The sequence below is a fragment of the Micromys minutus genome, assembly GCF_963924665.1.
Source record: "Micromys minutus genome assembly, chromosome: 29".
In the NCBI taxonomy this organism is placed as follows: domain Eukaryota; kingdom Metazoa; phylum Chordata; class Mammalia; order Rodentia; family Muridae; genus Micromys; species Micromys minutus.
In genome coordinates, this window is record NC_137964.1 from 35,853,668 (window position 1) to 35,871,508 (window position 17,841).

The 17,841-nt window shown below is 45.4% G+C and overlaps 1 protein-coding gene across 3 annotated transcripts in view; it reads right to left on the reverse strand.

Annotated features, from left to right (window-relative positions):
• The window catches only part of TTC28 (tetratricopeptide repeat domain 28), a 381,921-nt gene that overhangs the window by 271,892 nt on the left and 92,188 nt on the right, over positions 1 to 17,841 (reverse strand). Inside the window, exon 1 of one of the 3 annotated variants that reach the window (XM_080941080.1) lies at positions 12,304 to 12,811. The exons of the other annotated variants lie outside the window; for them this stretch is intronic. Within the exon in view, the coding sequence (XP_080797206.1) occupies positions 12,304 to 12,330 (27 nt within the window). The 5' untranslated portion in view covers positions 12,331 to 12,811. Of the gene's footprint in view, positions 1 to 12,303; positions 12,812 to 17,841 lie in introns of those variants that run through there. 3 annotated transcript variants of the gene reach the window in all.

Below are 17,841 nucleotides of genomic sequence, written 5' to 3' on the forward strand. Positions count from 1 at the left end.
ATTAAATTTTATTGATTGATGGTTAACTGATTTTTTTTCTGAGTCGAAATCGCACTGAGTAGACCCTTCTGCCTCCATTTCTCAGAGTTGGGGATTACAGGTACACATCAACAGGCCTAGCTTAACTCTCCAATGACAGCTTGTGTCCCTTCACACTCCCTGAGATGCCAAATCTGCAGACTCAGGAGCCACGGACTTCCTTCTGCTGCATGTTTTTGTTGTTTTGCAGCATTGTTCGCCTACTGCCCAGGCTTGGCTTGCAATCCTAGGTTCTACCAATCCTCCTGCCTCAGGCTTCTGAGCATCTGAAGCTTCAGGTAAATCCCACTATACAAAGCACTTCAGGAGGTTTGTCTTGAATATGCTGTTGATGTGTTGCTGCTGAGTCAGAAGCACTCAACAAAGCCAAAGGGGAAGCAGGACACATTTATCATGGCTTCTGGAATACGCTCCACTCCATGGCGGACACTGGTGGACACTGAAATGTAATCATCCTCGGTAGTCACTGCTATCTAGAAGACACCCTAAAACCAGAACGCATAAAAGCATGACAAATGCCAGCATTTGAGTTTTGTTCTTATCTTGGGGTTTGAGATGGGATTTTGGTGGTTTGGAAAAGTCTGGCCCAGGGAGAGAGTGGCACTATTAGATGAGGTGTGGCCTTGTTGGAGTGGGTGTGGCCTTATTGAAATGAGTGTGTCACTGTGGGGCTGGACTTTGAGATCCTCCTACCTAGCTTCCTGGAAACAGTCTTCTCCTGTTCCCTTCACAGCAAGTTGTAGAACTCTCAGCATTTCCAGCACCATGCTTCCTTCCATGATAACGAACTGAACCTCTGAAACTGTAAGCCAGCCCCAACTAAATGTTCTCCTTATAAGAGTTGCCTCAGTCATGGTGTCTGCTCACAGCAGTAAAACCCTGACTAAGACAAAATCTCAGACAGGGTCTTGTGTGGCCCACCCAGTCTTCTAATTTCTCCTCCAAAATACTACAATTGTATGCACACATGGCTACAACCAACATGCAGCCAGTGTGCTGGCTGGTTTTACATCAACTTGACAATAGCTACAGTCATGTATGGCTCCTTTATCTTCTGTGACTCTGTCTTATACCTCCATAATGTTGGCCTATAGACAAGCCTGTAGGACGTTTTTAACTAGTAATTGATGGGGAAGGGCCCCACCTACTGTGGGTGTAGCCACCCCTGGGTTCTATAAGAAAGCAGGCTGAGCAAGCCATCTGGCAAGCCCTAAGCAGCACCCTCCATGGCCTCTACATCAGCTCCTGCCTCCAGGCTCCTGCCCTGTGTTAGTTCCTGTCCTGACTTCCTTTGATGATGAACAGCCATATGGAGGTGCTAGTTGAAGTAACCCTCTCCTCCCCAGTTTGCTTTTGGTTTCATCACAGCAATAGAAACCCAAACGGAGACAAGGGGTTTTCTTTTGGTTTTCACCTGGGCTTTATTAGATTTAAAATTTTTTGAACCCATTTAGGACTGATTTTTTTCATGTATCAGTTCTGTTAACGGAACTGTTTATGCTTTTTGTTGTTGCTTCTGTGGTGTAACAGGAACTCACTCCTCAGGCCAGACTGGCCCAGAAAGCCCACAAGACCCTCCAAGTTCTAAAGATCGTAGACACAAACCAACTTGCTTCCTCTTGTTTTGAGATAAGTCTCAAGTAACTGAGGGTAACCTTGAACTCCTGATCTCTCTGCCTCCTCTTGCCAAGTACCTGGGTTCACACCTCTGCCAGGCTTTCAGCTGTGTTTCTTTGATAAGTAGGCCATGGGTTACTCTGCAGAGCAGCAGTATATCGAAAACACAAGGGAAAAGGAAAACCTTATGCACATAAAGCACATGATAATCTCAAAAGAAAAAGAACATCAATCTGGGGTCATTCAGCATAAGAACAACTAACCCTATGTTCTTTACAGTGTCCTATCACATTAGTGTGTGAGGACAGTAAGAATATTCCTATGTGTACATTCCTGAGTTATCGGTAAATTGGATTATTCTTGGCACCCTGTTTATGACAGAATGTAAAATATATTTCTAGAAAATTTCACATATAATGACTGTAATTTTCAAATGTTGGCAGACTGTGAATTACAGCTTGAGTTACCAGGAAAGTCAAAAGGACATTACAGATAAAATAAATCTAAGTGCAGCAATTTCTGGGTGAGACAGTGACCATGAAGAACTCACCCCATCACCTCTGACATGGTTCCCTCTTACTCATCAACCTGTCTGACAGCTTCAAGCCTGCCGTCCTCCAAAACAAGAGCCAAGATGATCACACCTAAGCAACCTGAAACATCTCAAAGCTAATAAGACATTAACAGTAATTTTGAAATCAATTTTCACTTTATCTGTCCTTTCTTTGCTCTAACATCCATGGGGAACATATAACAATGAGAGAACAGCTGAGTGAAGCGGCTCACGCCTGTAAACCCAGTTCCTGAGAGGCAGAGGCAGTGGATCTCCTTGGGGTCAAGTCCAGCCTAGTCTAGAGTGAATTACAGGACACCCCCCCCCCAAAAAAAAAGCAAAAAGAAGAAAAATAAAGGAATAGGCTGACAGAAAGGAGCATGAATCTATCACTCTCCAACTAAAAGAGTCTCATGTTTCTAGCTGCTCTCAAGGCCACTCCAGAGAGCAGGATTCCTTAAACTCCTAATCTGTCTGCCTCTACCGTCAAAGTGCTAGAATTACAGAAATCTGTCACCATGCCAGGTTGATAGTGCACTAGAAACCCAGCCCAGGGCTGCCTGCACACTGGCCAAGCTGCAGCCCCAGCTCTGTACTTGTCTTACCTATGCTGGATGCTCTCCACACCACAAACTCAGCTCCCGCAATGCATAACAGTATGTAACTGCAGCTTTTCAGATAATCCTGAAACTATGGATGTGTGCATGTATTCTCAGTGTGGAGACATGAGTAAAAATAAAACATGCTAATAATGCTTTGTGGCCAGAAGGAGATGGTAATCTGGGTAAGCACAATGGGCAGAGTTCTCATTTACTCAATGATACTGTCATTCTATTTTCCAATTTAAAGTTTCTAAATTTAAAATCGTTTTTAATCATAAATTTCATATGGAAGCGTGAAGACCCAGAGTAACCCAGGTGATACTAAGCAGAAAGAGCAGTGCCTCCAACCTCAGTTACACTACAGCAACAGTGACCAGCAGCTAAGTTACACTACAGCAACAGTAAAAGGACTACATTGGCACAACAGCCACACAGACCAGTAGGACAGGAAAAAAATAAACTTACAAGCTGCCTGATATTTACCAAGATACAAAAGACATACATTGGGGTAAAGACCGCCTTTCCAGCAATGGTGCTAGGAATGCTGTATTTCCACATATTTTTTTTTAAAAAATCACAGCAGACTTATCTCACATCCCATGCAAAACTCAACTCACGGTGGATCAAAAGTCTCAGGGAAATGCCTGAAACTTATAGGGAAAAAGGTCAAGAATCAGAATCAAGAGCCTTCTGAGGAGGACTCTAATGATGTACAAGGAATCCAGGACCCAACAGTGCCATTCCACACCAAAATGTGATCGGCGAAGGAGAAATTCTTTGCCAGTCATGTACTGGGCATCTAGAGCCTACAAATGACTTAAAAAACTAAATATCTAAAGAATCAAATCCTGACTGAACAGGCAGCCTCCAGAAGAACTAGCCAAGTATTTGAAAGTATGTACGATGCCCTTAACTACCATTGAACAGCAAATTTCATCCTTCCCCAGGAAGAATGGCTTCCATTAAGAAAACCAGTGGCTGGGAATACAGGTGAAGATGTGGGTACAGGGATCCTCACACATGGACAGTGGGGATTCGGACTGGAACGCCTCCGATGGAAATCAATACAAAGACACCTCAAAATAACTAAAGGTGGGGCCTGGAGAGATGGTTCCGTGGTTAAGAGCATTGGCTGTTCTTGCCAAGGAGACGGGTTCAATTTCCGCACCCACATGGCAGCTCACATGTGTCAGTAACTCTAATTCCAGGCAGTCCAACATTATCTCCAACCTCCGCAAGACACCAGGTAAGAGGTACATGTACATATACGCAGAAAAACACCCAAACACATAAACATATTTTTAAAGGGAGGGGGACTAGAACTACCTAGTTGTAAAGGCATTTGCCACTGAGCTTGATACCTTGAGTTCAGTCCCCAGGACCTGTCCACAGGATGGAAGAAGAGAACCCACTGCCAACTCCCACAAGTTATTCTCTGGCCTCTGTAGACACATGGTCTCTCTCTCTCTCTCTCTCTCTCTCTCTCTCTCTCTCTCTCTCTCTCTCACACACACACACACACACACACACACACACACATACCACAGAGAGAGAGTAGGAAGGGAGGGAGGAAGGAAGGGAGGGAGGGAGGGAGGGAGGGAGGGAGGAAAGAAGGAAGGAAGGAAGGAAGGAAGGAAGGAAGGAAGGAAGGAGGGAAGGGGAAAATTTAAAAATAGTCCCTATGTGATCATTTTCAGTACTTCTGGCTATATTTCCAAAACCCTGAGTCAGCACAGGACCCACCAGTGCCCATGTATCTACATTCATTACCCACTATTTCCAACAACACCCTGTGAAAGCACCAAGACAGTCAGCCTGCCGGTGCTTTCTGCAGCTATAAAGAAGAATAAGTTTGGTTCACTCACGAGACATTTGACAGAACTGGAGATCACTGTGTTAAGTGCAAACAAGTCAAACAAGAGAAAGACAGAACACTAAATGTTTTCTCTCATATACAGAAGTTTATTGAGTGGAACTGTTTGGGGAGGCAGAGAATCAGGAGGTGAGAGCAGGGACTAGGAGCAGTGAGCACAGAAACGCATCTACGAGGGCGTCTTGATGTGACCCAGGATTTTGTACACTAACTAGAAATACTAAGCAAAGGAAAATGACATGATTTCACTTTCCTTAAAACACTGGACACAGCAGAATAAGCAACCACTTAGCAATGAAAGACTATAATGCAATGGATGGTTTTCCTCTTATCTTATTATATCCTACTTGGGTAGGCTTTGCTGTATTTCTAGAAGCCTGCTCTTCTCGAATAAGAGACAGAGACTGAGTGGATGTGAATGGAAGAGGAGGAGGTCGGGAGAGCAGAGAGAGGGGAAATTATACTGTATCAGAAAAAAAAAACTGATGATTAATAAAGGGGGAATTAAAATAAATTAAACCAACAAAAAGAAAATTTTGGAATTATAATAAAGTTATCCAGGGTATCCAACAAGCTTCTCCATGGTTTCCTCCGAACCACCACCTTTCCAGGTTTCCTCAATCTGAATAGTGAGTGTTTGGAGACGATGCACCCAGACTCTGAGTTTGCACAGTGGCCTTCTGCCTCCCACTTCCTCTGGGCTGGTCCTCCAGATGTGAGATGGCCTTGTCTTAATAATGTTTGCCCTTGTACAAGTCTCAGCCCATGTGCTGTAAATCAGAAACCTCACCAGTACTGCTGAATGCACAGGAGCATTTATGACACTGGCTTGCAGAATTAGATATTGCTAAATAAAACTTCAAATTGAGAGGCACCTATCAGCCGGTGGCAAGCGTTACTAAAGTTAGTTTGTGTACTTTTCTAGAAATGCTGTTTATTTCTCGAGAAAAGATTTAATTTTATATTTTTCCCTAAACTATGTGCAAAAAGGACACAATGTCAAAAAGTCACAAAGAAAACTAATAGACTAATCAAAAGGCTGGCTGCCAGAAGCAAACCAAGCTACAGAGCTCGGCCTGTGAGAATGTAAAAATTCTTAGCTACTGACCTTTCCTTACAGGGGGTAAAGAAAGAATGGGACAAACATGCCCCATGAATCTTGAAAATGTGGGTTAAATGAAATGATTTGAGTTTTCAATAAAATGACATGGTTTTAGTGCAACAATGAGAGAAAAGTCTTACTGCGGAAGCAGGCGCTGTTATTAACAACACATGCATTCACTGCAGAAGCCAGAGCTGACAGGGCCAGCCAGGACTCCAGGCTCTCCCCTGATCCTCCTGTATTCTCCATAGCATGTCGTCATGGTGACTGACTAGCCAAAGGAAGGAGGCTGCTGGTGCCCTTCCTTCAAGCTGGGCCAACTAAACACTGTAGCCTCCCACACTGGCATTTTTCCAACACCTCCTAAACAGCAAAGGTGCCGACACAGACTTCCTCATCTCTATGAAGCCTATAAAACTAGCACCAAGTGCTCCAACACTCCTAGATCTTGCATAGGTGACCACTTCCTGCCAACTATACACAATCAAAGACTTGGAGAGCTGGGGTTGGGGAGATAGCTCAGTGGGTCAAATACATATGGCACCAGGAATTGGGACCTGAGTTCAGAATCCTGCACCAACCTCAAAGCCAAGTAACTGCATGCACATCAGTAACCCCCGTGATGGCTGAAACCCCAAGAGCTTGCAGTCTATACCAATCCATAAAAGGCTAGGTCGGCAAACATCTTGTCATAGAGGGACAGAGCTCATGAGCCTCACCTCTCCCTGAGGATTTATATACAATTAAGGGTTGGGAGTGGAGACATCACTCTCACATACTTGTTGACTTAAAGAATCTAGTGAGACTCTGTGTCACACACAAAGATGGCAGACACAAGCAGAGAGGAGCAGATGGAAAGAGGAAAGGGACTGTCAGGAGTTCAAGGGGAACAGGTAAGGATAAGGGAAAGGAAATATACAGTTGAAATGCATTATGTGCACACAGAAGGTACAACAATAAAGATGACTGTCATGAATGACTGATCTATGCAAACAGAGCATTAAATCATAAGGCAAATAGTGCTTGAGAGAGACACCTGATAATGAACCCTGGCCTCTACAAGCATCACTCATACACACCCACAAACACATATGCACATACACAAACACATACACACATACATACATGCACATACACAAACACACATACACACACCCACATACACACATACACATATGAACATACATACACTACACAAACAAAGCACCAGGGACTGCAGAGAATAAAAATTTAATATGGAAGTTCAGATTCATGGCACTGATACATCGATATCTTGTGATCAGCATTAAATGTGTCACAAGTCACTTCAATGTTTTCCCAGCATCAGTCGGGGTGAAGTTCATGTGAGATACAACTATTCATCAGCAGTATGTTTTAGTGACACGTACCACATGCACAATAGCGCGGAGCCTCCAGCCCGTGAGCATGACTGTATGTTATACAGATTATCCTTGCACTGACTTGCAATGTGGCATTCTCAGAAGGTTTAAAACGCAGAGATAATCTTGTAACCTGGGTGTAAACTAGGTACTCTCTGTAACTAGCAAATCCAAGAATCTTACCAAACCATCCATAAGTGCATCCATTCATTCAAACATTCATTCATTCAGCTCTTCCTCACTGCCTAACCCATAAGATGGACTTAGCAGGAGCTGATGTACCAAGCCAACACTGGTTTATGTGAATAGGGCCAAAAGAGGGCATGGCTCCTGGTGCCCAGCATGGAAACTGTCAGGAGGAGCAGGAGGAGGAAGACCAGGAGAATGAGGAATAGGAGGAAGGGCGATGGGAGCAGGGTTGGGGGTGAAGGGAGGCATAGAATAGAAACTAGTGTTTGATGTCCAACTAGACTGCCAGGCATGGCCGTGCTACAGAGAGACTCCAATGAGGACACGCTGCAGGCCAACAGTCCCTGTAAGAGCCTTCCCACTAACATAGCCACGCCCTCCTAGGGTGAAGGCACTGGTCACAGAGCTGCTCTGGAGCACTGCTGGCTCCTCACCACGGTCCAGCTTGGAGTGTGCTCATCATTGGAGAAGTCAAAGTGCAGCCATCTCTTTCCAGGTTCTTCATTCTTTAATAAGTCTAATTGCAACTGCAGTTGTCTGGTGGAAGTTGCAGTTCAATTCAACACCATGAGGTTGAACTTGTGTGGATGATGAACAGGCACCGCTAAGAACCCGTGGCCTCTGGGCAAGGAAGAGAGCAAGTGGCAAGCCACATCATGTCCTCTGTAACATCCTGACCCTGCCCAGCTCAGGATGTGCTTACTCCAGTGTGTGCCTTCCCCAGAGCATGGAGAGAGGTCAGGACTTTAACAAGGTCAGAAGCGTAAGCATATATGTCTCTTTTACTTGAAAGGGATAAGAGGAAGAAACCAGAGAGAGAGAAGAGGCTAAAAGAAGAAGAATTGCTAGGATGCCATTTACAGAAGTTCCATGATGAAGTCTATGAGGTCAGGCATGAGAAATTAAATGACTCCCAGGGACACAAGTCAACAGAGCTGCCAGCATCAGAGCCTGGGTGTCCAGACTGCGGGAATCATGAAAGAAGACCCACAGAAGACCGCTCGCTGACCTGACATTAAACAAGCCAAGGAACAGTGATATCAACTGCCAAGAACTCACAAGTGACTAGACAGAGACACCATGACCATGGCAACTTTTACAAAGGAAGACATAACTGGGGCTGATTTACACTTGCAGAGGTTCAGTTCATAACTGCCATGGCCATACAGGCAGACATGGTGCTGATGAAGAAACATGAGTTCTACATCTCACTCTAAAGGCCACTGGAGGGTCTCAAAGCCTATCCCCACAGTGACACACTTCCTCCAACAAGGCCACACCCACTCTAGCAAGGCCACACCTCCTAGTAGTACCAGTCCCTGTGGGCCAAGTATTCAAACACTTGCCATGTCTATTCAAAAGACCACAGTAGGTAACAAATATTAGAGCACTAAATATAAAGCATAGCTGTGTTAAAATTGAAAATTAAATACTTCATCACAGAGACAGAGCAGGGAGGGAACTGTGACATGTTCTTTCATAAGAGGCAATGTCGTTGCAAGACACAGACCTACAGGGTGCGATCCTTCATACACGCTTCCACTGGAGCTCCATCAGGGAAGTCTTGAGAAGCAAGGTGCCGGGAGAAGGCAGAGGAGGAAGCAAATAAGATGAGTGTAGCAGGAGAATGGAAATGTCACAGTGGAGCTCATACTCTGTGTGCTTAAATAAACCAGAGAACTAAAACCAGACTTATATCTTATTAAGGTGATGACTGTAACAAGATAAACACATCATAAGACTCTCAAATTACATAATTAATGTGGCTTATGTGACATGTTCCTATTAATAATCGTTTATTATGCACAAAGAGTAAAATAACATTAGACAAACAATGGGGAAATCCAACCAGAGGGACTTCCTGACGTTCACACCAGAGTCTTGTTGACACAGTGCTTTCTAACACTCACTCTTGGATCTGAAAGCAGAAATCTCTCCAGAGTGATAAGCAAACATGTTCCTCCAAAACAAATACAAGATAGAAACAATATTAAAAAATAAAAAAGAGTGGGGCACGGGGCGCATGCACTCTGCAACGCCAATCAGACTGCATAAATCAAACAAGCAACAATACTGGAGCAAATTTGGGTCCTGAGCCTAGTACCTTGTCTTAAACGTGCCTGTCTTAATCATGACTTCCAGGGAGATTCTGTGGAGAGTGGCTGCCCCCTTTCTGATGCTGTCTGTAAAGGTTGGGAGCCAATGACAAGATATGCAGTTGAGTAAGGCACAAGAGCCAAACCTACAGATGGGCTAAAGAATCGAGGGTAAGGACACAAGTGGTAGCTGTTTCCTCTTACACAAAATAGACATATGTTAAGCAACTGCATTATTTTTTAAACCAAAAGAGACATGGTCCCTGAACTTAAAAAGCTATAACTCTACAAAGAGGCCAAATGAACACTTAAATTTACAGAGAGAAAGAAAAGATCCCAGTCAACAAAATGAAGTCAGCCCCAAAAGCCAGAATCTATTTATAGTCTGTGGCAGAGACTCTGAATTTTTACCATCCCCAGGTAACTAAGTCTCTGTGCTCCTCCAAGAGGAGAGGGGATGAGGGGTAGAGGTAGCATCCTAAAAATGGTCCTTGAACTAGAAGAGAAAAGCTCAGGTAACACCTGGCTCCATCATGTTCACACACACTCACAAACACACACACACACACACACACACACGTTGTCAACCCCAGCTAGTCAAATCCCTTCCCTACACCAGTCTCTTTATTTGTGAAATTCAAGCAACACACCCTTTCCATACTAGATAAGAACTGAAGGAACACAGACCAACCAGAGGTGCCTGGCACACAGCAGGTGCCTAAAAAATGCTAGGAGATCTATTACATTTGGACGGCCAACTGAGACTCATCCTCGGCTGTGGCGTGGCATGGCGTGGCCTGCTGGGGACCTGATGAATCATGCTGAAAGGTTCCTTTGTGAGAAGATAATCTAACCCTAATAGAATACTGCCTACTCACACACTCATAAACTTTGTCTTGAGTATTTAATCTGTCAAATTACTAGTGTAAATCAGAGGGAACAATTTCCCTTCAATCAATGCACCCGCAGCTCCACATCCAGTTAGAAACAAAGAAATCCAGAGAAGCCCCAGCTATGGTGAGTGACAAGCCAGCAGTCACCCCTCGCCCTAAAGTGCAGGTGGAAGGCAGCAGGCAGTAGAATCTGTGGAAGCCCTCCCGAGCTGTGTCACACCAGCACAGCACTGCTCTCTGCACTGAGTATTCTGGTACGAGTAAGAAAGTAAGTGGAGTCTGCTAAAGGCTTGGTGGAGCCTCCTGGAGTTGAATAGCATCTTCCCAGGGTAGCATTCACTTGCAGTGCACAGGAATTGCTCTCAGGCTACCAACAAATAATAATCAGGCAGAGTCGGACAGCTCAGGTTCTACGAACTCCCCAGACTGATATCCAGAACCTTATCCCACAATGCCTTGTGAGGTACAGAAATAAACACAGTCTCTGGTATAACCATCTACGCATCTCAGAGTGAGTAGATGCCGCAGTGAATCCTAACACTGGAAACAGAATCTTCCAGAGTCCAGAAACCCACCTGGCGGCCAAGAATAATACTTCCGTGGTTCAAGCAATACCAGCACCCGGAGGGGTTTTCAGTGACACAGCCATGAGTTACTACATGTTGGGTAAAATAGAAAAAGCAGGCATTTGTGAATGTACCGTTTGCAGAGCTCTCTAAACGACTCGCAAAGATTACACAAATGTAGATTCTAGGACTATGCAGCATCTGTTTAAGACGTTTGATTCTGTGGGGTTTCCGGTGTTCTCGTGGGGGTGGGGGCGGCACACAAATGTCTCCACCAAACTCGATGAATGAAGCCCTGTGATAAGAACCTAACAAATATGTGAGTGACGGTGCCTTTGGGCTGAGGTAGAACAACTGCCACTGGATAAAAGCCAATCAATTGGATACCAAAGAAAACCTTTGCATTCGTCGAGCTATAATGAAGCGCGGTTTGCTCGGCAGTCAAACCAGCGCCGAGTCGGCCCAGTACTTCACACATGATTTCTATTTCAGCTCTGATGTCAAACTCGACATCACACATCATGGCACAAAGAAAGAACCAGTTTAGCTAGTTGAGTGAAACACCAGACAGCTGCTAGCAGAGACAGGTCACGGCTGGGGAGGGGCACCGCACACTCAGTCCGCTGTGTTTTCCTTCAGAAGAATGTCAATAAAAACCTGGGCCAAATGAGGTATTGAAGGGAAAGTCCCGCTATGCCATAAACCGCTGGGTTGACCTAAGAGTGGCAGTCAGGCAAGTTTGCAAAGGGAACCCTGGCCAAACACAGGGCTGCCAAGAACTTGAAGAAAGCTGTATTTCTCCCTCGGTGTCCCAAGGAAGAGACGGGTCGCACATTTCGAAACGTTATTTCGGAGACCAATAGCAATTTATTTTGATAGAACCACTAGATGTTTTTTCCTCCGGTTTTCAACAAAGGAGCCATATTAGGAAATAATCTTGCAAAAAGCAAAGTGCCCCCTCCCCCTAGCCCACGATCGATGCACACACGCGGCGCACAATGGCCGGCGCGCCCGCACTCGCCCACGCGGCCGCGGGTCCCGGCAGCCGCCCCGCCGCAGCCCGGCGCCCAAGGCCAGGCCGTCGCGGGGAACCGCTCGGCGCTCGCTCCGGGGCTGCCCGCCCCCCAGCGGGGCCCAGGGGAAGCGGCTGCCAGCGTCCGGGACGCCGATCCCCGCGGGGCAGGGGGCGCTCCGACGCCCACCTGCGGGCCTAGCGGGGCGGGTGCGCCGCGACCCAGGGCCAGCACGCCGGGCGGAGGCTCAGCTGTCACCCCGCCGGGCCACACGCGCCCAGAGGCGAGAACTTGGCGGGCGGTGGGCGCACGGACCCGGATGGCCTCTAGGTCCCGCGGGCCCCCTCCCGCCAGCCCCACCGCCGCTGTCGCCGCACTCACCTTCTTCCGGGGCTGCCATTTCATCATATTTGTACAGCCGACCCGGGACGCATCAAGAGGTGGGCTGGGGGCTCGGGGCAGACGCAGGGCGGCGGCGACTGCAAGTCATGCTGCCTCCTTGCACCCCCTCGTTCTTTCCCGGATAGGACAGACAGTCTTCCTCTTCGGTTCAGCGCGAAGTACCGCAGCCACCACACTCTCCCACGGGGCTAGGACGTCCCGGCGGCCAGCGGCGCGCCCGGGTCTGAGCGGGGCATGTTCCCCGACCCGCGCCTGCGAAAAGGTTCCAGGCAGGAGCTCTCCGATGGGCCGCAGACCCCTCAGATCAGAGACCCACGGCAGGAGCTGCCACAGAAACCCGGCCGGGCTCCTGCCATCCAAGACCCTCTTGGCGAATTCTCCTCTTCTCAAAAAAAAGAAAAAGATTAGACAGGCAATCAAACCCTCACACGCAGCCTGGAGCAATTCCCAAAATTCTGGGTGTATTTCTCGTTTGTAAAAATTTAGCAAAGAAAATCCCAAAGATCTGTAATCAGAGCGTCTTTGCCAGTTTTCTGCTTCTTAGACAACTTGGGATAGGATCGGCCCTTCCGAAATGTCCACCTTCCCTGAACACAGTAAATAGGAAAACTTGGTTTGTGTGTTTAGATTTTTTTTTTCCCAAGAACCTAAGAACCTAAGTGGGGAAAGGCTGGAAGGAAATCCTGCAAGAACCTAACTCCACAGCTCAGTCTGCACTAATGACTTCCTTCCCTTCAGTGTGAGCACAGCCAGCCCAGCTCCAGCCACACAGCACAGAGTTTCTGGGTCTTAGTGCCACGACATCTACTACACAGCAAGAAAGTGAAGCTACAGTTCCATAGGCGTCCACAGGCTGGCTCTGAAACCTCTCAAGAATTCTTGTATTTGTGTGAGCTACACGGAGAAATAAAAGGGGCAAGAGTCCAAATCAAACTTCCACAGAGGGGCTGGAGAGATGGACCTGTTCCCAGAGGCCACACCACTCACTGGCTGGGGATCTGACCTCCACTCACTCCTGCATATGGCTGTGCTCCTAAACTCATACAAACAAACACACTTAATATAAATAAAATAAATAATAAATGAAGTTATAAAAGTCATAAAAATTCTGATTTAAAGAAGATTTGAGATCTCAAAAAAAAAATCAGAAATTTTACCACAAATAAACATAAATTTTATTTGCTTCTCTAAATCGAGATGCTTTTAAAAATTAACAAAATCTCATTATATAAGTAAGGTGGGTCTCTAACATGTGAAGTCAGGCGATCCTTCCACCTCAGCCTCATGAGCAGTTAGCGGTAGCTATAGGCACAGACCACCATGAGTAGCATTAATTGTGTAACAATAAAGTACTGCACCTGGCAGTGGTTGTGCACCCCTTTAATCCCAGCACTTGGGAGGCAGAAGCAGGAGGATCTTGGAGTTCAAGACCAGCCAGGGTTACACAGAGAAACCCCGTCTCAAGAAACCCTATCGTGAAAAACTACAGACAGATGGATAGACTGGACAGACAGACAGACAGATTAGATAAGATGATAAACAGATACAAACGGACTGAGTTTTATTCCTCTATGTCACAATTCCATCTTATGGATGGTGCTACATAACAGAATTAATTATATAACAGAATTATATAACACTATCGTTTATTATCCAACACTCCTGTCAACTGCCATTGCACCTTATCATTTTAGTAGATGCTGATATAGTCAGCACTAGAGCTACTATGGGCACACACACTATTAACTGCATCCAACAACGTTCCTTATGCAGTTTCAGAACTAACTTATGCAGGACATTGGATGCAGGCAGGGGTGACACTCACTAAAACACCCAAAACAATTACAGTCAACCTTCAGTGACCACACAAATATTGCTCGCTCTCTCTCTCTCTCTCTCTCTCTCTCTCTCTCTCTCTCTCTCTCTCTCCACTTCCCACATGAGGCTGGTGCTTAAAGGTTGGAAGGCAGACCTACAGGGCCTTACCCCAGAGCCTATGTCATCACACACTGAACACCTCAGCTACATGCCACATAATCCTTACACAGCTCCAGGGACTGGGACCTGACTGGAGTGGTAAGAGAATGAAAAAAAAAGGCAGGGCTAGAGAAAGGGCTCAGTGGTTAAGAGCACTGACTGCTCTTCCAGAGGTCCTGAGTTCAAATCCCACCAACCACACGGTGGCTCGCAACCATCTGTAATGGGATCCGATGCCCTCTTCTGGTGTGTCTGAAGACAACTACAGTATGCTCACATAAATAAAATAAATTAATAAATCTTTTTTAAAAGGCAAATAGATGGACATCCGCGGTCAGATGGTCTGAGATCTCTGATGGACAAACCTCAGCTCCCTGGAGGCTCAGTGTGTTTAGTATCTGGACTTAGTTTACTACATCCAATGAACAAGGAGGTGATGTTATTACAGAGAAGCAAGGAGGCAGGGTCTATCATGTGCATCAGACCAAAGAGACACAGCAATCTCAGTTGGAGCAGTTTTTGCAGGGAGCAACCTTCAGGACTTAACCATCCAGAGGAGAAACTGTGGACAGTTTCTGCACACATCAACCCTTAAACTCAAATCTCCCAGAGAAGGCTTTGACAACTCCCTGACCCTGAGACTCCTCTGATTCCTTGACAAGGCTGTGCCAGTGTCAAAGCACACAGCCACTCACTCAGAGCTCTCTCTGAACTCTACACACCCCTCATCATCACTGTACCTCCTGTCAACCCCTTTCCTGGGCGCTTCAAACATGAGTAAGAGGCTGCTCCAAGTCATGACTTCAGCCACAAAGAAAGCCAACATTAGCATTGCACGGACATATACAACTTGTTCTGGCAACTTTGTATCCATATCTTACTGGAGCTTAAAATTCCCTATTGACTTTCCCAGAGTCAGCTCTCTTCCCAACAGCCCTAGCTTCTATCCATGATGTCACTATGTTCCCAAGATCACAGACTCCTGCTACAACATTCCCCACATCTAATCTACAAACTCCTGTAACTCCTTCCTAGATGACACTTTCAAATTCTTCTTGCTGACACCCCTGAGTTTCAGACCAGTTGAGCTCCAACAGGAGACCCTATCAAAATTCAAAATAAAACAAGAATGAATGAAGAGAGTAGAAAAGAAGTGAATGAGTGAGACTCCATCCTATTTCCTACGGAAGACAAGGCAGTATGTTGTTGGAACCAAAATCCAAGTTTACTGTATAGACCGCAAAGCACTGAAAACATTAACAGTAAGAAAGGTCACAGGGGAAGCAGTCTGTCTGTCTGTCTGTGTCTCTCGTGTGTGTATGTGTGTGTGAGAGAGAGACAGAGACAGGGAGACAGAGAGAGACAGACAGAGAGAGATGGGATTCCAGGCTGACTTTCAAAGCCTGTGCTCAGGATATCATCCTGACTGAGCCTCACAAGTTGTTGGAATTATAGGTATGTATTATGCCCAGCCCAAATTAATATTAATTTTAATCTACCTAATACAAAAGAAAATGTTAACTCTGATTTTATAGGGGTTTTATAAGTTTTAAAAACCTATGTTTATAGTTAAAAAGATCATTATGACACTTGGACAGATTACAAAATTGAAGTTCAGAGTCATCCCATGACCTGGTCAAATCCACATCCAAGTCCACACCCCAAGTCGACAGCAAAGAAAGACCTAGAGTCCTGGCCCCTCCTGGAGACATGAGTGGCCGGTGGAATGCCCCTAATCTGTCAGGAGTAACTGCAAACCTCCTCATTTCCTTTTGCTCAGAACTTTCCCAAAGCATTCTAACAAGCCAACCAGAACATACCTGTCAAAATGGAATCAACCCAATTACATCAGAATTATCCAAAACTTTAAGATGTCTTCTAATTGTTTACATCTCTTTCCTGTGTGCCACATATTTCTAATCTCTGTGGGATTCCTTCCCCTGAAGTCTGGTGACTGTTTTAGCTTTCATTTAATAGAGGACCATTAACTAGAAGCTTTTAAATATCAACACCATACTTAATCTTTTATACTTTTTCTTCTTTATATCTTATTTGCTAGGCTTAATATAATAGACGAGAATTGGTACTTATATCTGAGATATTCATAGAATTCCATTAAGTCAATATACCTGCATCATTAGGAACTATTTATATGATGCTATTAAGTTACCACCAGTCAAGATTACCGATATACACATTAATATCATTGCTTCCAAGACTCAAAACTAAACACCAAGAATATATTTTACAGATTTTAAGATACTAAATGGCATTTTATAACTTCCTGATTTTAAGAGATATTTTTAATTATTTATGTATATATGTTTTAATTATTTATGTATATACATTATGTATTTATGCATATATGTATACATGTGTTTGCATATCACATGCATGCCCGGTACTCATGGAAGCCAGAAGAGGGCATCAGATCCCCTGAAACTGGAGTTATAGATGGTGGCAAACTATCATGTGGGTACTGGGAATTGAACTCTGGTCCTCCAAAAGAGCAGAAAGTTCTTTCAATGGCTCTTACTTGAGCCACTTCTCTAACCCCAACCTACTGACTTTTTAACCTAAAATTTTGCAAATCACATTTGTACACACAGATGTTCAGTTACCCTGACTGTGGACAGGTGCCTGTAGGGACTGTCACATGTCACCCTGACTGTGGACAGGCATCTATAGGGACTGACACAGGTCACCCTGATTGTGGATAAGCACCTGTAAGGACTGACACATGTTACCCTGACTGTGGACAGGCACCTGTAGGGAATGACACTTGTCACCCTGACTGTGGACAGGTACCTATAGAAACTGACACATGTCACCCTCACTATGGATAGGCACCTGTAGGGACTGACACGTGACACCCTGACTGTGAACAGGCACCTGTAAAGACTGACATGTGTCACCTTGACTGTGGGCAAGCCTGTAGGGACTGACACATGTCACCCTGACTGTAGACAGGCACCTGTAAGGACTGACACGTGTCACCCTGACTGTGGGCAGGCCTGTAGGGACTAACACTTGTCACCCTGACTGTGGACAGGCACCTGTAAGGACTGACATATGTATCACCCTGACTGTGGGCAGGCCTGTAGGGGCTGGCACTGAAATGCTTGCCTCATGCTTATCCATACTGTGTTTTAAACCAGACAACTTAACACAATGTGGAGAACATGAAAGTTTTTCTATAGACCCCTAAAGGGATGTAAAGTAAAAGGATTCTAGTAGATTGTATTTGATACCAAAAAGCATACTTTGTCAGTGACAGTCCAAACCATCAATGCTTCAGGAGTATGAAAGCCTCACTTTCCCCACACTGAAGGAGGAGCAGTCAGGTGGAGGGAGGAACTACAGAGCCAACAACAGCAGCCAACAGCATGTGACCACCCTTGGCAAACATGAGGACAAAGGGAATCATGAGGTGCCTGTGCCATTACGATAGAGGAGCCCAAAAATGGTTAACTTGGACTGAGGCTGCTGGAGGAGTTTCCACAGAACAGACCACAGCATTCTTTCAGGAGGAAGAAGGAG